Source organism: Denticeps clupeoides, chromosome 6, assembly GCF_900700375.1.
Source record: "Denticeps clupeoides chromosome 6, fDenClu1.1, whole genome shotgun sequence".
NCBI classification, from domain to species: domain Eukaryota; kingdom Metazoa; phylum Chordata; class Actinopteri; order Clupeiformes; family Denticipitidae; genus Denticeps; species Denticeps clupeoides.
In genome coordinates this window covers 17,979,642-18,005,752 of record NC_041712.1, presented here as the reverse complement: position 1 = coordinate 18,005,752, position 26,111 = coordinate 17,979,642, and the positions used below count along the sequence as shown (strand labels likewise).

Sequence of the window (26,111 nt, the reverse complement as noted above, 5' to 3'; positions counted from 1 at the left end):
CCCTGGACCTGGTTCCAGACACAGGCCCTTTGCCCCGCCTTATGTCCAGCATACGCATTCCAACATTCCCACTTACCTTCCAAAATGTATGTGGGGAATATTCCTGAATTTATGTTCACCTATAGGTATAACTTCCTTCTTCTCCAATTTATGATTACAGCACGTGCAACACATCAAATGACTGTAAATGTCCTGGGTTATAATATATTCACTTAAAAATTTGGCCTGTGCATTATTTCATCTGTGCATGAAACTTCGGATATGGATGATGTGGCGTAACACAAGAATGAGTATTATGCTGATTTTACCGCCTGTTCATATATATTGTTACTGTATTATGTTAAGACTATCTTACAAAGGTGAGGATGAGAACAGCTGAAAACTTCCAGATGGAATTTTTACACTGTGTTACTGTCCTCCCTTAGGCACAATGGACTAACAAACTGCATGCTTTCATCTTTGTGATAACTTGCCAAACACTCCTCTTCTGAAGGGATGGTGCTTCTTCAAAAGTATATTTTTAGTTTGCCTGACCAGCCTTGAATTCTCTGTGGCAGTTGCAGCTTTTTCATGTAAGCCCACTGAATATTGTTTAGGAAAGAAAATGTATCACGTGTTGCCAAGTTGTAAGTTGTTTTATGTATGTTAGATGTCAGGCTGTTGTTTACAATTAATGACTTCATGTTTGAATCCCTCTCAACATATGAATAAGCACACCTCTGTGTGGTGGTAATGTGCATTGTGCAGTTTCTCATAATCAAACACAATTAAATCAACCACGTAGACCGATTCAAATTAGAGGTGTTCATAGCGAGATTTATTATGAAATGATGAGACGTCTGGATGAAAATAAGATCACCAAGTCAAAAAACATTAAACTGATAGATTTCCTCATAATAGTACAGAACATAGTGGCCACGTTTGGCACTTTATACAGTTTTTCAGCTCATCTGCATATCTTTTGATTTTTCTGTATTGAGTTTCTTTCATCTTTTTAAATTTTCATTTCGATAATGTAAAAAAAACGCAAAATTAAAAATCATTAAAAATATATATATATATCACCTTAATTAGTTTGTTATCATGAAAGAACTAAATATCAACATTCAAAATGTGTTGGTTATTAAATGATTGTGGATGACATCTCGCCAGTTTAACTTACAGGAAAACTCCAAATGTTTGTTGTGCTAATTCAGATTAGCATGATTTGATTGGCAAAATTGCGGTGCTGCCAAAAGGGAAGAAACCAAGTTAAATAGCATCCAAGGGGTGTCGATAATACAGGGAAAATAATACATACGCTCTGGAACGGCGAGGTACTGCTTTTCTTGTGTATGTGTGTGTGTGTGTGTGTGTGTATCTTTTTTGGCAGAACTTCAGAGCTGAATAGACAAAATGTTTGCCAAAACCATGTGTACGGGAAAGAAAAGTGTCATTAGGTGACATAACGAGGTGACAACACTGTAGACTTGATCAGTAACTGTGTGTTTTTGGGCAGTGATCCCATGACAGGACTTCGGATCTTGTGCAAAACCCAGCATTCACACGTAATTTTTTTTTTTATTCTGGTGGCTGAAACTGAAAGTAGCTACAGAGAGAGCAATGTGTCAGCAGTCTGTGAGAGGTATAAAACACCAAACAACAATGAAAGCAATGTAAAAGGCCAGCTTAACCGCTCCAAAATTGCATAAATAAAAAAAAAAAAACATTACCCTACTTTTTTTACTCGATGAATGAATACCCTGTCAACAGCACTCTGTTGAACTGTGATACACTTTCAGTTACTGATGATGTCTTTGACCCGTAAGAATATAATTGCACAAATAATACCTGCAATGGACCTTTTCATGCAGAGATAACAGAATATGCAGCTGATTGAAACAGTAAATAAATAACCCACAATAAATCAAAGCTGGACTGATTGGACCAGGGTTTGAAGAGCGTCTTACAGACATAATGTTGGAGAAGAGAGAAAGAGAGCAAGAGAGAGACAGAGTGAAAGAGATGGGTTTAAAATGCCCAGTAAAGTCACAGTGCACTGTAGGACACACCCAAGTTGGCACAAAAAGTTAAGATTACTGATTTTAGTGCTTCTTCGGGTTTTGAAATCATGAACCCTTTGTTTTCGGTTCTTGTGAGGAAAGAAGAAAGGAAAAAAACAAAAAAAAGGTTTAAAATCCTTCGGAGAGGAACATAGCCAGGGAAAGGGTTTTGGTTTCGCTCTGCCTGTGAACATGCTGGAACTGCAGTGCCAGTCGCGGTGTCGATGCCGTCGATGATTCGGTGTGTTTCGCGGTCACGCTACTCCTCCTGGGCTCATCTCAGCCAGGCTGGTTCTATCTGTGCGTGACCGGACGGAAACTGTCGACGTTGGTATCGGAAGTGCACGTTTTTCCTGGGGTAGAACTGTGTAGAGCCGTGTTAGCACAGCCGACGCGGAGGGGTTAGCTGGCGCGCTTGCGTTTTATCTCAGTTGTAACACTTGCATGGAGGTTGGCCCGCGTATCCGTCCCGGGGGTCTTCACGTGAGCCAGTGTAGCGTTAGCTAACATAGCAGTGGTACTTTTGTGCATAACGTCGGTGGGGAATTTGGCATGACGATGGTGAGCTTCCTATGACTTGGTTGTAAACTGTCAGGGCGTTGTGTGTGTTTGTAGTTTCTCTTCTAGCCTCAGGGTCGCTCAGTGCTTGCTGTGTGGGTGACGTGAGCAGTCAAGACAGTTTACAGTAAAAGTGACTAAAACCGCACGGTCTCCTGGAATCCCTTTCCCAGTTCCCACCAGCTGAGTTATTTGGTCCTTTCCTGATAATTCAGCTTTGTGTTCTCCTCCCAATAGTCACAAGTAAATTAGACGAAGAATAGTGCTTTTGAAAGGAAAAATAGTGGGGGCTGGCTCTTTCTTTTCCACCCCTCACCTCAGGTTAAGGGGAGGTTTATTTTTTAAATGGTGCTAACCGACTGAAGTTTTGCCAAAAGGGGGACGTGCTCCTTTTTGTTTCCCCGTATTCATACCCATCAGCCTGGCCAAGCCCATCTGGCAGCAGGTACTGGCCTGGGTTCAGTGGGTCCAACGGAGGAGGATACGCTGGTGGCACCGAACGACCTGAACACCGAGATTAAAAAAAAAAAGACACAATAAAACAACATCAGCACATACTAAAATGCTTACAATGAATGAAACAACAATAGAGGAAAGGGCAAGTAACTGAGGATTGTGATGACAGCTGAAGGAGAGCCGAGCTGTGAAATCAAACTGTGAGAGAAAATAAAGAAAAAGTGTGGGAAGATTAAATTACCTGCAATTTAGGAAAATTAAAAGTTATTTAAAGAAACATTAGGCTCATAATATAAATTATAAATTATATATGTCAATATTAGTAACAAAATGAAATGCCACTAGAGAAAAATACAGTGGAGAACCGAAAGTACATGAACAAAAACTGCAATATCAAAAAATGCAAAAATCCTGCCCTTGCTTTTCTACACCTGGCTGCGTTTGACGTCATACCTTTTTGTTTGGTGGCTCTGCGTACTGTCATGGCTGCCTGCCGTTTCTGATACTCAGAAATCTCAAACCCTAGGATGATGAAACATCAAAATATATTACATCCCATGTATTGCATTAGTCATACAATAATGCTCATTTTCATTTTTTCATCCTGGCATTTACAGTCATGGCCAAAATTAGCAGCACCCCTGGAATATCCCACAGAAAATTGTTGCAATTACAAATCTTTTGGTATACAAATGTTTATTTGGCACCCTTAATATTTTGTTGCATGCCCTTTGGAAAAATAACTGAAACCAAGCACTTCCTATAACCATGAACATGCTTGTTACACCACTCAATTGGACTTTCCGACCACTCTTCTATTGTCTCTCAGATTTGAAGGCACCTTGTCCCAACAGCAATTTTGAGATCGCTCCATCCATAAGTGTTCAATCATATTTAGATCCAGTCTCATTGCTGGCCACTTCAGAACATTTTTGTATTCAACAATTTCTGAGTGCTTTTAGAGGTATGTCATTGTCCAGCTGGAACACCCATGACCTCTGATAAAGACCCAGCTTTCTGACACTGCATCCTACATTGCACCCCAATATATTTTGGTAGTCTTGAGATTTCATGATGCCTTGCACACAGTCAAGGCATCCAGTGCCAGAGGCAGCAAAACATCCACAAAATATATTGGAATCTCCACCATGTTTGACTGTAGGTACTTTTCTTCATAGGCCTCATTCCATTTTCTGTATATAGTAGAATGATGAGCTTTAGCAATAAGGTCTACCTTGGTCTCATCAGTCCAGATATTTGCCCAGAAGAATTCTGGCTTCCTCAAGTACATTTTGACAAACTCCACTCTGGCTTTTTTGTCTTTCTGTGTCAGCAGTGGGGTCCTCCTTGCTTCGAGTTTACACTGTTGCATCCTGAGTCTGCAGGACAGTGTGAATATTTTTGAAGTTGTTTGGAGTCGTTGATCTAGCATTTGGACTATCCTTCATTGCAGTCTTTTATCAATTTTTCTCTTCCATCAACATCCAGGAATATTAGCTACAGTGCCATGTGTTGTGAATTTCTTGATTATGTTGCACACAGTGGACAAAGGAACATGAAGATCTCTGGAGATGGACTGGTGGCCTTGAAATTTTTGCTCTCAAATTTTGTTCTCAAGACAATTCTCTGCTCTTCTCTCTGTTCTCCATGCTTTGTGTGGCACACTCAGGCACACAACAGAATGGTTGAGTCAAATTTTCAGGTAGATTGCTATATTGCCAGCACCTGTTTCTTGCCACAGGTGAGTTCAATATGCTTGAAAGAAAATGATTTACCCACAATTCAGCCATGATTTACCCACAAAGGGTGCCAATAGTTTTATCGAGCCTGGTTTTTGAGTTTTGTGAGAAATTATGTAAAATTTGGCTTTTTTCTCTGTTTTTGTGCTGTTCCAATTCACATAAAATAAAAAAAAGAAATCTTAAAAAAAATATATTTTCTGGGAGAAATGGTGAATTTTCTAGGAAAATTCCAGCGGTGCCGATAATTTTGGCCATGACTGTATGTAATTTAATCAAGATACAGAGATCAAATCTTTCGAATGAAAATAATGATACATTATTGCATGGCTTCTCACCAATTTTCTCATCTTCCTGAACCATTTTCCGTTCCTCGTGGAATGCTCGAAGCCAGCGGATCTTCTCTTCCAACTTTTTGGCAAGGAAGAGATGGATTTCGTCTGAGTCCTTGCTGCTGAGCTTGAAAGCATTCTTCACGCTCACATTAAAGTCGTCATCTCGCCCATCTATAGCATCCACCACTTCATAGCGGTCCATATCTATGCGGCCCTTGTAATACAAGATATCTCTACGAATTAGATCCTGAGGAGGGGATTCAAAGAAAGAGGCAAATGGTTAAAACATGGATATGCAATATTCTCACCACCATCTATTGAGAAAAAAAATTATAGCCTAAACATTTCATAACATCCAACACATTGTGCATATGCACGCATCTTAGGCATCTTGGATGCAAGAAAACCTGCTGATAGCAAGAGAACCGATGCTGACTCAGAATAAAGCAAGTGAACATTTACAGAAGCCTAATCATTAGAAATTGCTTTTACAGTGCAGCCTTCTCAAAGCTTACAATTATAAGGAATAAGCAAATATTTCACTAGCTGCATCAAACGTCTGAGATTTCCGACTGCTCAAACTCCACCGTCATGGGTCAGTCTGTATTACATAACACCTCTGCTCTTTCGTTTCATCTTCCCCAATTCCACAAGCCTCTGGGATGGACCATAATAGAGATAGAGGTTCTTCTGGCAGAAGGATGACAGGGTGTTTGCAGTTAATGAATTCTGAACTTATCCTGCATTTACGGGTCGCTTTAACAGCCCATGATAAATTCTTTAAAAGCTGATATTAAGACAAAAAGCAGTGCTGTCCACTCGTTATGGAAAAAGAAATGCAGCATACTGACAACTTTATTAAAGGTAGACGACCCCCAGCTAATGTAGGACACGATTCAGGTCAGGTGCGCCGATGACTGTGAAACCCAGGTCTAATTCAGGATAAGTCTTTCAGCACTTCTATTTTCGAGCGTGTGATTCTGTTCCTCTTTCATCGTCTTCTCCCATCTGTGCCATCCTCCCAAAAACACATACCCATTCCATTTTTTTTAAAATCTCCCCTCATTTCTTTAATTCTTGCCTCACCTTCTTGCATATAACCATCTGGTGGTCAAACAGGAAAAAGACCCTGGTCTGACTCCTCCCATATGGCTGGTAGATCCAGGACATCTCCCCTGTGTACACCAGCTCTGAGCTGCGGTCCAAAATATCTTCCCCCTACACACATAGATGCACATCCAAATATTCACACATAAAGGTGAAAAGCACTGATTGGCCTGTGTCAATATTGCCTATATCCAAACATGTGTAATTATCTCAAAATATGAACCAGGAAATCGGGAGAAAGCACAATATGGCTAGACTTTAGTAACGGTACATATGCACTAAGATAAGTATTCAATGGCATTTTGTGTCTTTAAGAAAGCACTGGCAATGCAGTATGCATCACAAGGCATCACAACTCAGTTCCCAGCGGGCCATTCTATAAATGGTGAAAATAGTGTGGAAAACTCATGACTTTGTATTGCTAACAAAATAAAAAATGAGGTGAAATCGACTGGGCCCGCACGCACACACACATACACACACATGCACAACTAGTGAAAAGGCCGACAGCTCTTGACGCATGCTGCCTGTAGCCCTATTTGACAGGTGCCTCACACAGACTGCTTGGTGATGTGCGAGAGCGGTGCACTTAATTCTGTCTGTATGAGTCACGAAAGGGCTGACTTGGAGACTGACACATCCCAGAGGTCTCCGGGCTGTGACGTAACCCGCAACCCCATGAAAATGCAGCAACCATTAAAAGGCCTGGCCTTAGATGTAAACTCCAGCATTAATTTTTTTTTTGAATGAAACGGACGACCCTCAAATTGATTAGATGTTACTTTGTCATAATTAAAGGCAGCATGGGCTAGGAAAATAAAGAAATAAAAAAGAAATACAGATAAGATGTAAGCAATGCTAAAACCACTTCCAGGTGAAGTGATGGTTCACTTGCTCCCTTGAAAGGTGGCATTATAACCATATCCATGCCAATCAGTTCTTGAAGTTGATGATTGGAAATTGGAAAAATTGGCAAGAGTAAGTGTCTTAAAAGAAATAAACTGTGAAGCTACACAACTGGGTCAGAGTCATCTCTAAACGGCAGGTCTTCTGGAACCTCCCAGTATACTGTGGCGAGCAGTAAAACTGGTTTAGTCTGCCAAATGCCATAAATGTAAATGTAATGTAAATGTAGTTAACTAACCACAGGATCATAAGGCACCCAGAGTACTTTATGATGTAAGTGGGGAGCAATAAGCTAGTCAGGCAGGAGTCTGATCAGAGATCAGAGAAGAGCTACAGTTAAAGGGGAAATTAAATGCCCACAGACCCCCTACAACCCTGAAAAAGATTACAGTGGGCTCATGAGCATCATGGCTATATGTAGCAGTTTGCATGACTTGTTGCATATTCTTGTTGTTATATGGTGAAACTACACAATACTAGGCAGATGGTTTAATATTGTGGCTGATCAATATAAATATAAATAAGCCAATCTTACCTCCCAGTCTAGAACTGAGGCCTGCCATTGGGCAATTTTGTCAATGTTCTCAAGCCGCCGTTTCCGCTCGTTTATCTGTTGAGTGACATTCCTCATAACGGCGAGGGCTGCTGCAACATACCTGTAGTCACTAAGACAGGAAAAGATTAAGTTAAGAGAGTTAAGTCACAAAAAGTTTGGCCTTAGTTATAAATTTTTCATATTATCATGTGGGAGCACAAAGACAGCTGTGCTCTGGGAATTAAAGGGGCATGAGGCCACATTTATGGTTAAATCACTCCACAACTACTAAGCCAATTAAAATGGCATCATTTTACCTTAATTTACTTTACATTTACAGCATTTATCAGACGCCCTTATCAAGAGTGACTTACAGTCCCCCCTGGAGCAACTTAGGGTTAAGTGTCTTGCTGTCCCTGTAAATACTGATTGTAAGTCGCTCTGGATAAGGGTGTCTGGTAAATGCTGTAATTGTTAATGTAAATGAATTAACTCAAATGAATTAACTCAAAATATATGTACTGTATATCTAAGTCAAGCAGACTTACTTTGGAAAAAAAGTAGTTGAATGGCCAGTGCCAAAATTCATGTATTTTTGGTTTAATTTATGCAGTTAATTCAAATTCAAGAAATTGTTACATATAAAGTATTGATTTCAGCTATTTTATTTCTGAAAAAAAAATGTAAAAACTGACTTCTAGTCATGAATAATCCCTGTGTTGACTCAACAAAATGTCCAACAGTATTCATTTACTGGCTGCAAACTCAGCTTGGCTCTGCTTTTTTCAATCAAAACTGAATCTTGTGGTGTGTTTTTTTTGTTGGCTGAACACCAACTGTCTACGTTATTTACCAGACATCTACCCTGATATTTAAAGGAACAACCATTGCCACAAATATAATGTATTTCCCTCAGTAACCTGCTCACTTTGTGAATTAATCATTGTCTAAATGTTTAAATGCATGCTCTTATGTTTTGAGATGAGCATGAGATATTATGTTTTATTAAGAATAATCAAAGGTGGATTATGTACAGTGTGAAGTAGAAAGGCATGATAAAATGAGCAAAAGGTCAGGGGTTGGTTACCTGTGTTCCTGGACTGTGTACTTGAGCAGCTCCGCCAGCTGCAGTGGGTATTTACAGATCTTCTGCACGGGGGTGAGCAGGAAGCCGTCAATGGCAATGTCAATCATCTGCTGGACCAACCGGCAGGCCTCAAAGAAGTGCTGGTAACGTGGATCCCTCATCAGTCGAGACAGCTCCATGCACGCATCCACATGGTTATTACAGTACTCTGAGTAGATCCAGAACCCATCTTGCTGTAGAGAAACAACCAAAATACAAGGCAGTTGAATCTTGCATTATTATATTTATCGTGTTACTGTTTCATGTACATCATGTTAAGAAATTTGCATTAAAGAGAAAACGAGTAGATGCTCACATGCTCTAGAAAGCAAGGACCTATTTCACTGAGGTGTGGGTCGTCTGTGTTGAACTGTTTCTCCAGGTCTCTCACAAAGCCCAGCTGAAATCTGTAAATGTCTTCAATGTTCCCGAAGATGACCTTGAGCTGGTCCTCATTAAACATGTCCCTCCTTTTTCTGCACTGCTTCAAGTAACCCTTCAGAACAGAAGATCAGATTTTACACATGTTCATTGAACACATTTCACACCATTTCAGTCTACATATTACCAGACAGTTTGTTTGTACATTTTGTAGCACAACCGTAAAACATACTGGCTGAATTTGAATTATGGTACAAAGTCATTTTTTAACACCTGTTGCCTAACCCCTTTTGGCCCTCAAATCTAATAATATTACATTAATGTAACATTATAATTTCTGTCATAGTCTCTGATGAGTCTCTTTTTTGCATATTAACAACACTTTAAATACCCCTAAGGGGAATCCAGAGGTCAAAGGTTATGAACATTCATCTTGGCAATCCAACTTCAGATGACTTCCTTTCCGTAATGCACAAATTTGACCTCAAACAAATAAACAGGCATTCTACCCACAAGGCTGGCAAAGCTCTTGACCTCATTTTCACTCAGAACTGGTCCACAGAATGCCTCATGGTCATGCCTCTTCATCTCTCTGACCATTATTTTAGCCACTTCACGGTATGAATCTCAGAACAATCTGTTCAACACCCTCTGGTCTCGTTCTGCCACAACTCCTCAACCTGCCAACCAGAGATTCTCTCTGCGCCATACTAAGCACTTGCCTCATATCTTGAGTCTTCTAACTGCCTACCTGGTATAAGCCAATTAGATGCTGCCAATAAAGGCAACGCATAAAACCTATCATTTGAAATAGCTATCGTTTTCTCCTTTCCCCATTTTCACCAGCAATCGCAAAATCAGCAATGCTATAAACACTCTGATTCAGATTCCCCTATTGAGATTAATGCTTTGTTCTCCACCACCTCTACACAAGCTTCTCTGCCAATACCTTTGCCTATTGCACTATTTTTCTCCAGAATAGTGGCAGTCATCTGCAGCCAATTATGTCATCCAATGTGCATTGTTTCTTTTGTTGCATTGTTATCTACTGATCAGTAGCCACCCTACTTTCTGTCACGTCTACTCCAAGAAACCTCACCGTAACAGCAGCAATCACTCCTACGATCAGTGCAAAAATTCCCACAACTCTGCTAAAGTTGACAGCTCCACCTGCCCTTGTTGAAGACTCTGATTTCCTCTCTCAGAATGACCTTCTGGACTCATATCAGCTGGGCCAGTCACCTGAAATGGCTTTAAGAACAGCAAGAGCTCAGTCCTGAGCTCTAGCTCAGTCCTGCTGGACTGCTCAGCGACCTTTGATATGGTACCACCACATTCTGCTGTCTGTGCTCACTGCAAAGCACATTCACTGTTCAAATCTTACTTCAGTGGGAGCTCTTTCAATGTCACTTGGCAGGGGCAAATATCCCAGTCCCACCAACTCTTCCACAAGGCTTAATACTATGATCCCTTCTATTTGTACAGCGCTTTTTACAATGTACATTATCACAAAGCGCCTCACATTAGAACAGTGCTCAAGGCCCCTAGTGAGCAAGCCAAAGGCAACAGTGGCAAGGAAAAACTCCCTGAAAAGGAAGAAACCTTGAAAGGAACCAAGGTTCAGCATTTCTAAAACTGGGAACTGGACATTTCTGCCCATCTCAAAATGAATCTTTACTGTTCAACTGTCCCACCTACTATAGCTACAAAAACCATGTCCGATGGCTAGCTGATATTTTCCAAGCAGCAAAAGTGAAACCTTTAGAGATGGTCCAGAATGCAATAGGTATGTAACCAGAATCAGTGCACAGATGATCACGTACAGACTGACTTCTAGCTCTGCACCCATCTACCTGAACTGAATTGAACTCAGAGGCAGTGGTGGCCTAACAGGTAAAGAAGCAGACCCGTAATCAGAATGTTGCTGGCTTGAATCCCAAACCGCCAAGGGGCCACTGAGCAAAGTACCATCTCTTATGGCTGACCACTGCTCACCAAGGGTGATGGATTAAATGCAGAGGCCACATTTCATCATGTCACCTTGTGCTGTGCATCATAATAAAAATCACATCACTTTCACTTGACCAAACAAGGACAGGCCACAACAATAAGGAAGAGGCAAAACCGGGAATGCCTGGACTGGACTGTAGCCTTTTCTCATCTGTGTCTCCACAACTCTCATTCTCCAATTCATGTGCTCACATGTCAAATCGAGCGGCACGTTTATTTGTCTTCTGTCGTCCTAAGAATATCAGTTCTCATCGATAAGGGTATCTGAATGTAAGAATGTGCCTAATGAACTTCAAAGTATTCAACTACACCCCTGTCTCATGCTAAATATCAAGTGTTAGTTATGCAGTTTCGTTATAAACTGTGACATTTAAATGCAATGGATGATTAATGCATTTCTTTGCAAAGTACCTATGAAAATGTTTCATGATTTTTTTCATAATCTCACATTGCCTCATAAATAATTATTATGCTGACTCAACAAAATGGGCAATAATATTCATGTATGCAGCAAACTTTTTCAATCAAAACTGCATTAATTTACAGTATTCGTGTTTCCCCCGGTCTCGGCCCGTGTGAAAAGATTAACTCGTTGTTTTTCTCCCAGTTGAAGGCTGTGTCTTGAGGAGCGGTGGTCCGACTGCAGTCAGGCTGCCTTTGCCAAACAGGAGTGTGTCGGTTACATAATCTCCCCCTCTTCCTCGCTCTTTCAGTGCACACTCATCGCTACAGCAAAATCCCAGCCATTCAGAAGGGACAGGGGAGAGAACGGAGCATGTGTACGAGGGAGAACCTTGTTTCATTAATCTTGCCCCATGCCTGTTCAGATCCCTCGTACGCCTGTTACACATCTTTGTATGAATAAGCTTGACGCTTCAATGTGGTCTGATTGCGTAATCCGAGTTTTGTGCAGACGTGTGTGTATAAGGAGCCGCAGTAGAAGTTGGCCTGCAGTGTGAACACTCAGAAAGCCTTTTCATGTATTCTCTGGGGTGAGGCTGGCTTTCTATATGCACTCCACAGGGAGACAGAGGGTGTGACTAAATATATTATGTCACAAATGAGGTGCTACGAGTAGTGTTGTGTGTCAGTACACGTGTGTGTGTGACGTATGGGATATCACATTAGTCGTGGATGGTCATGTATGAAATGAGCACAGGCATCCTGTACATGCATGTTATTCTGTGGGTATAAGTGCGTATTACTCAGTAGAACATTTTAATTAATTCAGTCTAATTAAATCAGTGTGTGTGCAAGTCATGCGTTTTATTACCTCGCAGATATCTTTCAGGTGTTTGATGTAGTGCCTCTCTGTGCTCATGATTTCGTTGATGACGTTGGCTCGCATCTGTTCCCGATTCTGTACAGGCTGGCCCAGGCACAGGCAATCACTGGTGGGGTTGGGACTGGCCTCCACGTGGCCATTCTGCACCTCGCTTGGCCCTTCCACGGCCTCCACAGCTGTGCTCTCCTCCTGGTTGACCCACAGCTACACACAGGGTTATGTTAGATTAGTCTTGTACACAAGATGCGTATCTCTTACTATTACAAACATAGACACGATTGCAACAGGCCTACCAACATCTGGCTGTTCCATGTAGGCTTACATGTGGTTGCTATGAAGTCTTAAGTATCTTGAAGCCTCTTTTGAAAGAATAATTTTCCTACCGATGTGAAGAACATTCATTATCATGTTATATGTCAATTTGTCAACGAGTAAATATATTAGGCAGCAATTGAACGGTGACTTGAACTTGAAATGGAAAGGAAAGAAATACGAATATTGTGGGTTTTATATGCAAGTATAATACCTGTTATGTGGGTACAAAGCAAACCTGTGAAAACGGAACTGGTGAACCATAGGTGAATTATAGGCTCACTGATGTACACTGGGAGCACCTGGCCTGATCCCACAGAAGTAGAACTATAGCACTACTAAGCCGTACTGCTGCTCATGAAAGGCTCTCAGAACACACAGTGCATCACAGCATTCTGCGTATTGGGCCATGTAGCTGCAGACTGATCTGAGTGTCCAGGCTTATGCCCATTCATGGGTGTGTGTAAGTGTGCCTTGTAAAGACACAACAATGCTGCTGTGGTATGTGCTGAAGGAACAAGGGTGATCCATAGATGGTCCATGCATGGTCTAGAGGGTATGTACATCATTTTAGGAAGATACATTAATTGGTGAGTTGTTATGTTGACCTACAGACGTATCAATATGTCTTACACTTAACCACTTACTTAACCCCTTAACAACATAATATTTACTGATAGAGGAACATTAATTAACAGCAAAACTGCTCTAATCTGTGGGTGGTTTGAGTGCAGAATTCAGAATAAAGCAACAATATTTGTTTCAATATGGCACTTATGGCTGAGCAATATATCATTATTATATTGATATCTTAATATGGCCATTCATTCAGTCATAACAAACCCAGATATTGCAGTGTAGTGAAGTGAAGTGTTTCTCACCAACTTTCTTGAGAATAAAGGGGACAGTATCTTTGTTGTAAGGGTTGGTCAATATATTTATACAATACTGGTATAGTAATATTGGTAATAATACATGATTTACAGTCTCTTACAGAAAACTACTATTCAAACAAGCTATCATGCTCTAATGATACACTACACTGAAGGTTCACTGTATGACTGTAAGTAAGATTTAAAGTGATCATTTTTATTCTGATATTAGAAATCTTCAAAAACTGTAAAATTTTTCTTCTATTTCTAGACATTGTTTGATATTGTAATATATTGTTTAGAGCATATCACCCAGCCCCAGTGTCTGTGTGTTGTTGCAAAATGCCTGTTCTAAATTCTGCTTCTATCAGCCAAACCTCTGCTCAGTCCCTACGCTCTTTTTTTCTGTTTAGTCGAGTTTTCTTCCCTTGTTATATTTCTAGCCATCTGGTGAGCCAGGATTCCTGTTATCAGTGTGAATCGTAATGTCATCCTTGTTTTTGCTGTAGCAGCTGAACTGGCTGTGTGGTGATGGAGCCCAGTGGTTGAGAGGCAGTGGAAAAAAATGCAAGCAGCTCTGAATCAAACGACCAGCCATAGGATCAAGCGTGAAATCAGAACACGTCCACCAACATTAGAGCCATAAACAGCTCCAAGCATGAATAGACTGCATACACACACACATACAGATTCCTCTCACTGGCTTTCACTCCCGCTTTTTGCCTTCTTAGATACACATGTGCATGCACACACAAAATTACCAGCGATGTACAACCACACCTACAAAGAACAGAACAGATGAGAGCAGGATGAGCAAAAGATTCTGTTACAAAAATACTGACATATTTGTACTTGATGAACGCTATGAACCATATTACCATGTGAATGTAACCCCAGGACAAAAAAAACACACTGTTCCACTAATTCCTGAACACAGTTCACAGTACCCTATATCCAGTGCTGAATGGGCCTTTCTGAGGCTTGGTTCTTCTCAACGTTTCTTCCCATTTTTGCTCAGGGAATTTTTCCTTGTCACGTCTCACCTTTGGCTTGCACAGTAGGGTCCTTGAGCAAAGAAGCCAAAAATAATGGACAAGTGGAAGGATGTGAGCGACTTTGACAAGAACCAAACTGTGACGGCTTGCAGCTCTTGTGTTCCTGGTCTGCAGTAGTCAGATCCTACTAAAAGTGTTCCAGGAAAAGAAAGCTGGTGAACAGGGTCAGCGACAGCCAAGGCTCACTGATGCATGTGGGGACTGACGTCTGGCTTCTGTTCTCTGATCCTACAGAAGAGCTTGTGTAGCTCAAACTGCTGAGAATGTTAATGCTGTTTCAAATAGAAAGGTGTCAGAACAGACTGCATCAGGACACACAGTATGCACAGTTCGTTGTGTAGTTTATGTCGCTTACCTGAGGAGGACATGGCACCAAGATGCACTACAGATGCAAACCTTTGCTCCTGCCATTCATGTAGATGTTACACGTACCCCCTATCTAGATATTGTTGCTGACTGTTTGTTCCCTTATGGCAGTGCCTAACAGTAAGGTGGTACTAGCTTAGTGGGTAACACCCTCGCCACAAAGTCACAGGTTTGAACCCCACTTACTATGAAGCGTGTCAATGAGCAAGACACTTAACCCTGAGTGTCTCCAGTGGGACTGTCCCTGTAACTACTGATTGTAAGTCATTCTGGCCGAGGCACATGTACAAAAATGGTTCATCAATGTATTGATGACATGCTGACTTAGCCTCCAAATTCCCCAGATCTCAGTTAAATGGAGCATCTGTGGGAAGTGCTGGAAAAACAAGTCTGGTCCAAACGATTGGCTACTGACCACTTGGTGCCAGATAATGTGGCATACCTGCAGAGGTGTGGTGGAATCCATGGCAAAAGGCTTTCAGAATGTCTCACAAATCAGTCTCATTCAGTGCGTGTTCCTTAACAAAGCAGCAACTGAACAGCCTAACAGGCTTAGCGAGACTCGAGTCAGATTGCTCCTTCCTTTGAATACGAGGAGGCTTTTTTTAACTTTTAATATTTTATTTTTCTGCATTTTAATAAAGGCAATAAGAAGGACGATTTCTCCCCCATTTTCACATCTCTTAACACTTTCTGACAAACAGTTTCTTTTTCCTGGACTTTTTCCCATCTCTCTCTCTCTCTTTTATTCTCTGGAGAACCTCAGTTATGCTCCTGCAGAGTCGAGACGCTCTTAACCCCTAGGCATGTAATGACAAACAAGGAGATATAAAAAGAAAACACAAAATCCGGGGAAAATGGAGCTTACTTCATTAGAATGCAATACCTTTATTGTCAGGCTCGCGGAGCAGCAGAAGACTCAAAGGCATGAGAGCCTCGCTCGCTGCAAGGCAATCCAAGGAACGAACCGACTGTCACTTTCCATTCTCCTCAAACAGAACTAATTTTAGTGATAGCGCCCGGGGCAGTTGTAACAGGAGGTGGTCGACTCTGGATTACGGCCGCGATAACATAACCTTGGCACGGACAACGAGTCCATCAGCTGGGTGGGCCACGGGCGTGATTTTTGAAGAACACCGGTAGCGCCGATGACGCAACGGGCGCGAATACACACAGCGTGCTGCCTCTTTACCTCTGCATCCCTCTGTGATTCAGGAGGCATCTTTCCGTTTCCTCACCTCCGTCTCCCTAATAAAAACTGACACCTCATTATAACCCAGATGAGTCAACTGCCATGAACAGATTCCCTAATAACAAAAATATTATATATATATTTGTGACTGAATTGCCTTATCCAGAATGACTTACAATCATTGTGACAGAATGACTTACTATATATATATATAAAATATATTTATAAAAAAAGAGAGGGAGAGAGCCTATGAGCCTCATCTATCACCCGGTGCGATGTGTGACGGATGTGTGACTACTCTGCTGTGGTCTTTTGATCTATTTCGGGATTGTTGAAGATTCAGAGCACAGGCTTGCTGTGGCCTCTTTCACCGAAAAGGAGCAGGAGAGCCCATTGTCCTGACCCATCTTTCAGAGTGACATCCCTCAGGCTGCGGCCATATCTGATCACCAGCGACAGCTACTTATCGTCATTAAACTACGCAATCCATCAACCTTTCAATCATTTTCGCCTGTTTTAGTAACTGCTTCCTTGTAGAAAATCTTTTAGTTTGCTTATGAAATGGGAAATATCATAATATACATGATGTCAGTGTTCTTATATAGGAACTGTCCAATTTAATTGTGCATGCAGGCCAACAAAAATAACAACATCATTGATTTTAGGGGGAAAAAACATTTTGGGAGCAGTATATAAATGATTTTGTTTAGCAGTGGCAAGAAAAGAATAGATGGCTTTAATATGAACACAAACAATTGAAGATGTACATTTTATTTTGACCCATTGTACATTAATTTTAATCATTAAAGCACTGCCTTCAAAAAAAATTGTATTGTATTAAATTTAATACAATTGTATTGTATTAAAATGTGTTTACTCAGAGGGACTAATAAAGAAAGAAACAAATTCACTTATGTAAATTAAATTATGTTTTTGTGTTCTTGAACTGAGCTGGATGCAAACTTTTATTGTAACACTAGTGTTCATAAAAAAAGCATAATAATATTATTTGTGTCCATTTTTGGAGAAAGTGTGTCTTTAATATAAAATCAAAATAAATATTTTAAAGGCCTATGTGCCTGGATGTCCATCTGATGAGTGTGTGTCTGGACCAGTGAGTGCTGTCCATGTGTCTTGTCTGTGTGAGTAAATGGCTGCTCTGCAGAAATACCAGTATGGGAAATTCAAGGGAATGCACTTAGGCTCAGAAAATGTATGTGGCTCGGAATAGCTCGGCATTCGAGGCAAATACAAGTTACATAAAAGTGCCATTAACTAACCTTCACAAAAACACTTTGGGTCTGTTATGGACACTTGCTGGCCCCGGTGCTTTTGCTATCATTCGCCCGGCTCCTGTCTTACCCCTAAAAGGGTCGGCATTCATGTTTCATCAAATATCTGGCTACATTTAGATGTTAGGGATAAAAAGTAAGAAAGAAAGAAAGAAAGAAAGAAAGAAAGAAAGAACGAAATGCCTCTGAACATTTGTCACCGTCAATTTGGATGCTTTCTAAAAATACATTTTGTTATGCAAGTGTTAAAAGTTGCTCTGGAAAGGCTTTTTCTTTAATCTGCAATCAGTAGTTCAAATGACAGTATCCTTAAACTCTCAGGGGCCTGAGCATGTGACTGCCACTCTTTTGACTGGCCAGCTGGCAGACTGCAGAGCTCATGATTGGCAGGTCAGAGCGTAAGACAGAAGCTGAGGGGCTGTGACGATCCTCCATTACCCTTGTGTCACTCAGTCATACTCTGACTTCTGATCCATGCTACCTTCTCTCTCTTCTCTCTCTCTCTCTCTCTCTCTCACCCTCGTTCTGGCATAATATAGCACCAGATCAATACCTTGTTTTCTCATCCAGCACCTCACACTTGGCTGCCTTGTGAGTGCAATAATTCTGCAGCACTTCATCCCTGACAGGAGCATTCAGACTGTGCAGGGTGGGCTTGATCTTCAGTCACAAATAATCTGAGCTGATATTCTCACCGCAAAAGTCGGATTCATTCGCACAACTCTTCTCACAATGGTCGGCATGGTGATGTGTTGACATGAAAGCGCAGTGAGGCGGAGCTTAGTGGCACTCGTTCTGATACCCAAAGCGACAGGATGTGAGGCATGGGGGGACGGGACGCTACAAGGAGACGGGCTTACAGTGGCTCGGACGCACCTTGGTAGTGTTGGACGTGTTTGAGAGGCGTGGACCTGCGATGGGGTTGATATAAAAAAGCTGTTTGGTTTGGGACTGAGGAGGGTGGGTTTCCACCTTAAGAGAGGGAAAAAAAAACAGGGAGAGAGGTAGCTCACAATCTTCCATCCTGCAGCTCAAACAAAGGAAACCCGATAGACTGGCATCATCACATCAAGACACGTCTCATGTGCTAGTTGTGAAATGTCCCACTGTGCCTCATCTTACAGTGTGCCTGTGTGTATGGGTATGTGTATGGGTTGGTGTTTGTGTGAAACTACACCTGTTGACACTGCACCAGCAGCTCTGGACTCACCCTGACAAAGCTGGCAGGAAACCAGCCCTCCTCATCATCAATCTGGCCCCACCACCAGTCCTTGTTGGACGCATCCAGGACTTTGATGACGTCGCCTGCCTTGAAGGCCAACTCGCGATCAGCCATGGTCACGTGATCCCATACTGCCTCAGCGCTGACAATGGATCCACCACTGATTAACTGAAGAGAAGAGAAGAGAAGAGAAGAGAAGAGAAGAGAAGAGAAGAGAAGAGAAGAGAAGAGAAAAGTTTATGTATTTTTCATAGAGGAAACAATGATCTTTACTTAGTAATGAAGGCGGGTTCAGGAAAAGGGTTTAGGCACATTTGATTTAATATAATTAGCAGAACACCCAGCACACTGTATTCCAGGCCAGATAACTCCATGCTGGCAGCCTGGCAGATTTTCCACTCGGGAAATCCTTTCAGTCCCAGCATGGAAAAGCAAAGCCAAGCAACATCCGTCTCTGCCAATCCCACAGTGGGAATAATACTCCACAGCTACAGCTCATCTCTGAGTAAATCTGCGTGTCAGGGGTGAAGTGTCACTCAGGGGGCTTTCCTAGATTTGGGTGCGTATGCCGCCCCCCCGGAGAACGTGGAGCACTGTTGTGATCCATTGATCGTCAGAAATTGCCGTGATCTTGATAGGGGGAACAAAGGTGCTCTGGAGCAGTGGAAGATAAACACTATCTCCAGGAACATCAGAGGGAGCGTGCGCTCTCGTAAAAGCGAGCGGCCAGTCTAACCAGCTGTCTTAAACCAGTCCGGATTAGTCATCTACTCTAAACCGGGAGGGTCGTGTCACATTTACGATTCATTCATATAGCCTGCCTGGCTGCGATTGAAGTGAAGTGTTAAGGCCCCATGTGTGTTAAGAGTCGGCGCTCCTCCGTGCCCGTGCTGTGTAACGGCACCACATGCCACTGGCCTCCCAAACTAACTCGACTAACAATGAAATAATGATATTATTTCAGGAATAAAACAAGCCATGTCACAACTCATAAGCCAATCCTCAGAGGTCCTGGCGAAAACGTGACAGGGGAGAGCGGAACCGAAGCCCCGGAGCTGATTAGCGAAACTACATCAACTCTTTCATCTTTTTCTGTCAGGGTGTCAGCGGCGCCGCAGAGTGCATCACGGTCCCACCACTGCTCGCCCCATAAACCAAAGGTTTCCAGCATGAGGTGTCTAATTGGCCCTATAATGTCTGAGGCTTGATTTACTGTATATAACCCCCCCCCGGTTTAAACATGAGCTCCTTACGTAAGCCCGGGCCGGAGCACATTGCTCTGCCACACTACTCTCGCCAACAGCTGCGACGCTGTCCTGACAGGTAACATCACACCAGACTCATCCACAGAAGGAGAGGGAGCAGGGGGGAACGGGGGGAGTGGAGCTATCCAGCCACGATACACAACACGCATTCCCATTCATCCTCCTACATTCATACAGCGCTGGGATCCGCTGGAATTCGGCACTTAGCCACGGGATATTTCCACGTCACCATCGAGGCCCTGAAAGCGGGACCGAGAACTGATGAGCCCTGACATTATGGTAAATGCTAACTTGTAGTTAATATGAAGAAGACAGGTAGTTCAGAATACGATTTTATGCAACAACTGTGGAAATGACAATACAAGGACATTTCAGTTTAGACGGTGTACACATGAATGTCCATATCATTTCTTGATATATTTCCAAGCTCTACTTTGCTTTATTTGGTGGGTGTGGTATGCTCACCCAATCAAACGTGCCTGTACTGTTCTACTGCTGAGAAAATGATTATAATACGTATCATGATACAAAGGGCAATATAAAAAAATATATATATAATATGCATCAACATAATCCATAACATAACATTATGGATGTACATTATATGAACAATATTCTGTACATTATATTTTTGGGTAATACTGGAAAGCAAATTCAGTGTTTTAACCAACTCTTGGTAAAATTACAGAAGCTTTTTTTAAAAGGTCTCACATCAATATAAACATTAAATATAGATGTGAAAACTGTGGCATCAATACTTAAATCGCTATGTGATCACACAGTCTCCCAATACACAGAAAGGCAGTAGTTCTTGCACGTTCACATTTAGAAAACCCAAAGAAATAATAATCTGAAATTGCCGAATCCATTTCTGGTGGCGAAATTTAAATGACTTTTTTTTTTTTTATTAGGGTTTCTCTTGGCATGAAATGAATGTTGTCAGTGAATAACCTCATCTTGTGGTGCGCCACTGACAGACAGCGAGTCCTCTGCACTGTACACCGTCCTTTGTAACCTGTCATGTACTATTCGTACTTCATCTGGCTGCCCCCGACGTACAGCCCGCCAGTGTTTTTTCATCGTACATTAAAAGGCAGTGTCCCCAGGAATCAGCATCTTGCTGGACATGGTTGCACTAGAGGACGGAATCGCTTCAGCCCCTGTCCTCCCCTGGACGTGTGCATTTAACCATACAGCACATCAACGCCACACAAACCGAGCGAGCGCCACAAACGGCCCTGCAACTACGGCGTTTCAGTCGAATCAGTTTCCGGAAAGATATCATTTCATTAATGACTGCTGACAGAAAAAAAATCATTTTGAAGGGTTCATTATCACACACCTCTTAAGCTGATACCCCACAGCCGAAACTGTCCAGCCAAACGTTGTCAGGTCCCGGGACAGACCCCAACCGGCCATCCGGCAGAGGGTGTGTACAAACCCTGTCGTTCTGGCACAATGCGCTTCTCTTTCATTCAGCCAAGCCTCAGGTTATCACATTGTGGTACGCAGAGCCAGGCCTCATCAGCAGGCCTTGGGTGACTTCCACGAGCTTCATCTTTTGTAGTGCGTGAGGAGCCCTTTCAGCTCAGGTCAGTGGACGCCATTAGAGCCAAATGCTTTAGATGTGCAAATTGTAATTTTTATTTTTATTTTTTTGCGAGGTCAGGGTTGTTAAACAATCAAATCTGGCAGCCTGGAATCATCCTAACACCTATTATCCTCTATTGCATATATGCCCCCGGTAATTTAACTGCTAGCACTCTGAGATTATGGGTTCAAGAGAATGTGAAAACAAGTGGAATTGAAATCAATGCACTGTGAAATCAAACCACGCCTTTGGCTAGTAAGCGTTTTGCGTTGGGCGCAGGGGAGGAGGGGGAAGCATCTTTTGATCTATCTCATAACACGCGTGTGTCGGGTAATCAGGAAATATCCACGTCGATAAAACCGTATCCAATGTGTATCCAATTGAAAGGATTCAAAGGCTTGGGCGCCAGCGAGGTCTCCTGGCCCATTCACGGCTTAAACCACTGCAGGCCCCATTTTAGGACCGGTCTCTCGTACCCAAAGTGCAGACTTTGCCACAAGATGAGCCTCTCACGTCACCGAGAAAGCCCAGTTCCCACAAACACAGTCGATGTGGGGCTGTTACTGCAGCGCATTTGTTATTCAGTCCCTGCAGGATTTCCCGAATTAACTCCGATTCAACCAGCCCTCGTGCATGAATTCAGCGAGACCTTGCGATTTTGTACGGTCACACCAGCCTGTCCACAAATTTGTCCAGCAAGCACTGTGCCTCCTGAGTCCCACCAATCAAAGCAGCCGCTGTCACTGCCGGAAAAAAAAGGATCACATGCCCTAATAAATCCAGATTTAAAACGGCATCTGAGCATTTACATTTAGATGCATGGCCTCGCTACACAAATCATGCAAACAGATCGGCCACATGACAGGACAAACGTCTCACGGTGCTCTTGGACCACTGTCCAACATATGAACACCTACGAAAGCGCAAGCAGCTGGAAAAGCACTGCTCTCCGCTCCACTCCACCGTCACCATGTCACGGGATGAGGTGACGCGGTGCCAGCCAAGGCGTCAGACGTAACCCCCAACCGTGCAAGTGCAAATTAGTGTGCGATGTTAATGCGGCTGATTAATACAAGCCTCTCTGCCTCCCCCGCCCTCCACCCACTCCCCTTGTTCGCGGAGCAGATGTTTCTATATCGGACTCCTCTCACTCCGTTTCCTGGCCTCTCCAGAACACAGGGCGCTATTTTTAGCTTCACATGCTATTGCATGTGAACACACCCCTGCTCTGCATAAACTGCTGTACGTAGGCTGCCGTATTCTGGGTGGAACCTTCCCCCTCCCTCCTTAAACGACTACTGCGTGCAGTCAAAAAGCACGCCAGCTCCGGATACGTGATGCCGGCACCAACACAGAAACATGCCCCCGTTTGTCATTTAGTACGGCGCCTCACACTGTGCACAGACACATCCTTTTTGGGAAGGAGGGTGAGGGGTGCTGCTTGAGATTCCCTGGGAATTGAGACGTCATCGGCAAACCACACACCTGTCAAGTCGTCCCTTGTACACGTGAACACACACACACACACACACACACACCACTCTCCATTAGACACTGATGAGCTTTATTATTCATGCGCACATGCACACACACACACACACACACACTCACACACCTTCCCCTAACTGCACCTCTGGTCAACAACGAAAAGGAATAAATACAGAAATGTACGAACCCGGATGGCTATGTCGGTTTTCGCACCGGCTACATAAACATCCAACCAACACGCGAATGCCAAAGTGGACTAATAGACAGAGCGATGGCGTTGTCATGGCAACACAATACACAGCAACAGAAAAAATCTTTAGATTTGCTCACTCTCTTCCAGCTCAGCAGACCAAAAGATGTAAAACAGCCATTTGTAAATACGTGCAAACACATTCAAATTACAGTAAACCAATACATACCGTAAACTGTTTTTAATGCAATCTCATCTATAAGTTATATAATAAAAATATGATTAGAATTAAAATAACATAATAACAACATTCAGCATATTTTTTATGCTGAACTATGACAACAGGATTTTATATATGTAGGTAATATTTTATGAAAGTAATAGTTTTTGTAGCTATTTTTACAAAGAAAATAGCCAAAAAAAAATCCCAAAAAGTCAATCAAAGCTTCGTACATGAGATGACGGGGGAGAAAAATAAAATGTTGAACTGCATGAGCGGTTCATAATGAGCCCGTGTTAATAACGCCGAGATCAGAAACAAAGCGCTTCATTCCCTGCGTGTCCAGCTCAAGACTACAAGGCCGCGACAGCGCCGTCCGCGACCTGTCAACGTAGAAAAAGAAACCAAAAAAAACCTTAAATGTCGTGAGCCCGACTCCCGAACACCCCCCCCCCCCTTTTTTTTTTTTTTTTTTTTTTTTATTCCGTTTAAATTATGACACGCAGCCGCCAGTGGCCTAGATACAGAAAATCCCGCATCCACGACGTGAGCGGGGAGACTCCGCGATTACCGGATGAAAACACCGGCGCCGGTATCGATAGTGTCAGTAAAAAAAAATCCGCCGGACGCAATCGGAGTATGGATTTTTTTTAAAAAATATTTTAGAATAAATAAAATATGTTTTTTTTTATTATTATTATTTTTTTTATTTATTTTTTTTAGAAAAACTGAAGTGGAACCAGAGCGGAGCTCCCGGTCGCTGTAAATGGCAGAAACACACATGGCTGAATAATGGATATTGCACGAATAAACACACACACACACACACACACACACACACGCATATTTAAGGATTATACAAAATATACCAACGTCATGAACGTCTCTGAGGCCGCGCTGGAGCGCCGGGTATCCCCCTCGCGCGCGCTCCCGCTCCCCCGTTTCCATGGCGCTACAGCCCGGCGAGAACATCCACTACCACGCAAGCGGCGGCATTACGGCGGCGTCCACGAGAGCAGCAGAACGGAGGGACAAAAAGTGAGAAACGCGGGCCCGTTCCGTGTGTCCAAGGTCACGGGTGCAACTCGCGGCGCGTCGGGCGGCCGGAGCACTAGAGGCGCGCGGCTACGGTCCGAGTATCCACCATCATTACTGTGAGGGGGGGGGGGGGGAGGGAGAATGGGGGTGGGGGGGGGAGGGGGAAAAACCGACAATAAAAACGCAATCACGTCAACACCTCCTCTTCCGACTCCCACTTGTGCCAGCGGAAATCGGGATTTTTTTTTTCTTTTTTTAAAAGGCGCTTCATCCTCACCATCATCATCTTCATCATCCTCACCGGTCCCTGTACCCTTTCAATTTCTCGTCGGGGCTACGAGGCCGATGTTTTGTTTTTTGTTTTTTTCTGCCTGTGGATAACGCGCGGAGAGACCGGCGGGTACGTTTTGCGTGGAGCGTCCGTCCTGCCGTACGCGCTTTTTCACGGTGGCGTGGGAGGCTGCGACAGCATCCTTTCCTCGCGCGGAGCCGAACGCTGGCGTGTGGGCGGGACTTTAGGCGTGCAGCAAAAAGCGGCCAATCAGGGTGCGGAGGCCGCTGTCAATCACGGCGAGAGGGGCGTGTTCGTGCTCGCACGAATGAGTGCGTGTGTATTTGTGTGCCTGTCAGTTGCGTGTCCGAAGTTCCTTGAGGGGGGAGGCGTCCTTGTCACGCTGTCAAAACATCGTTCTAGCCAATATTTGCCCTCTTTGTTTTTTTCAGAATGCAAGAAAATTTGTAAAAGCGTCAAGTGTGAGCTTCCTGCAAGCTTCTGTCTCAGGCGGGCGGGCCCTTGAGAGGAAAGTTTGAGGGGATGTGTGAATCAGCATGTAGAGCTGACAGCAGAACCTCGGCGTCTTTGTCACTGTACTCCACGCTGGGCGCCTCCAGTCCTCTCGGTTTGTGTGTGTGTGTGTGTGTGTGTGCGCGTGAATGCACATGTGATTGTGTAATCTGCGAGTAACACACACACACACTAGCCCAAGAACTGCAACAGATATAATCAGATTAGTTACCCCCCCCACACACACACACACACACTACAAAAGGATACAAGCGCAACGTTTGATCACTGCGCTGATATACCTGACATGCTGCTTTATCGCCCATAAATATCAGTTTTCCCCGAGGTGTTGCTAAGTTACTGTGATGCCGCTGGAACGATGGATGGTTGGATGTTTAATTAGCGGATTTGCTTAAGATAAGATCCATTTGCGATACTCATAATATATATTCTTCCCTTTATATTTGCACATGTTGGAGACAGGCGGGACAGCCCCCTGAGGAGAAAGCGTGCTGAGGTCATCATTTTCGTGGACAGTTGCAGGCACTCGGGCTGCCATGTGAATGATTTTCTGCTGGGCGTCTTTACTTGCTTTGGTTTTCTACCTCTGGCTTATCTGCTGTGTGTCCATCATTGTAAGGAAAAAAAAAGTGTGGGACAATGGAACAGAATTAGCTGAAATGAATACATGTGGTTAGCATACCCAGAGCACTGACACTTGCCAAACAACCCTCGCCATCTAAA

The 26,111-nt window shown here is 43.1% G+C and overlaps 1 protein-coding gene across 5 annotated transcripts; it reads right to left on the bottom strand.

The window, feature by feature from the left end:
* Positions 1–789: 789 nt before the first annotated feature.
* On the bottom strand, positions 790–25,073 carry arhgef9a (Cdc42 guanine nucleotide exchange factor (GEF) 9a). Of its 5 annotated transcripts, none has more exons than XM_028984913.1 (12): positions 24,861–25,073; positions 24,415–24,697; positions 18,780–18,959; positions 18,446–18,541; positions 12,469–12,684; positions 9,121–9,300; positions 8,766–8,998; positions 7,679–7,808; positions 6,217–6,348; positions 5,134–5,377; positions 3,510–3,578; positions 790–3,104 (listed from the first exon to the last, which is right to left on the bottom strand). In XM_028984913.1, exons 2-12 carry the CDS (start codon positions 24,421–24,423, stop codon positions 2,935–2,937), a joined length of 1,659 nt encoding a protein of 552 aa, XP_028840746.1. In that variant the 5' UTR covers positions 24,424–24,697; positions 24,861–25,073; the 3' UTR covers positions 790–2,934. The 5 variants fall into 5 exon arrangements, with proteins under 5 accessions (XP_028840746.1, XP_028840743.1, XP_028840748.1 ...); XM_028984910.1 differs by having other exon boundaries at positions 24,419–24,697; XM_028984915.1 differs by lacking the exon at positions 18,446–18,541.
* Between the last annotated feature and the right edge of the window lie 1,038 nt (positions 25,074–26,111).

What these genes read in the sequence shown, in the direction of transcription:
- arhgef9a (XM_028984910.1), bottom strand. Translation starts at nt 24,517, where the DNA reads ATGTTCTCGCCGGGCTGTAGCGCCATGGAAACGGGGGAGCGGGAGCGC. An exon ending in CCTCAGTTCTAGACTGGGAG is followed by an intron (nt 6,349 to 7,678) that starts GTAAGATTGGCT and finishes CTATGTGTGTAG; the next exon opens with GGGGAAGATATTTTGGACCG. An exon ending in AGATGGTTATATGCAAGAAG is followed by an intron (nt 5,378 to 6,216) that starts GTGAGGCAAGAA and finishes TCCCCTCCTCAG; the next exon opens with GATCTAATTCGTAGAGATAT.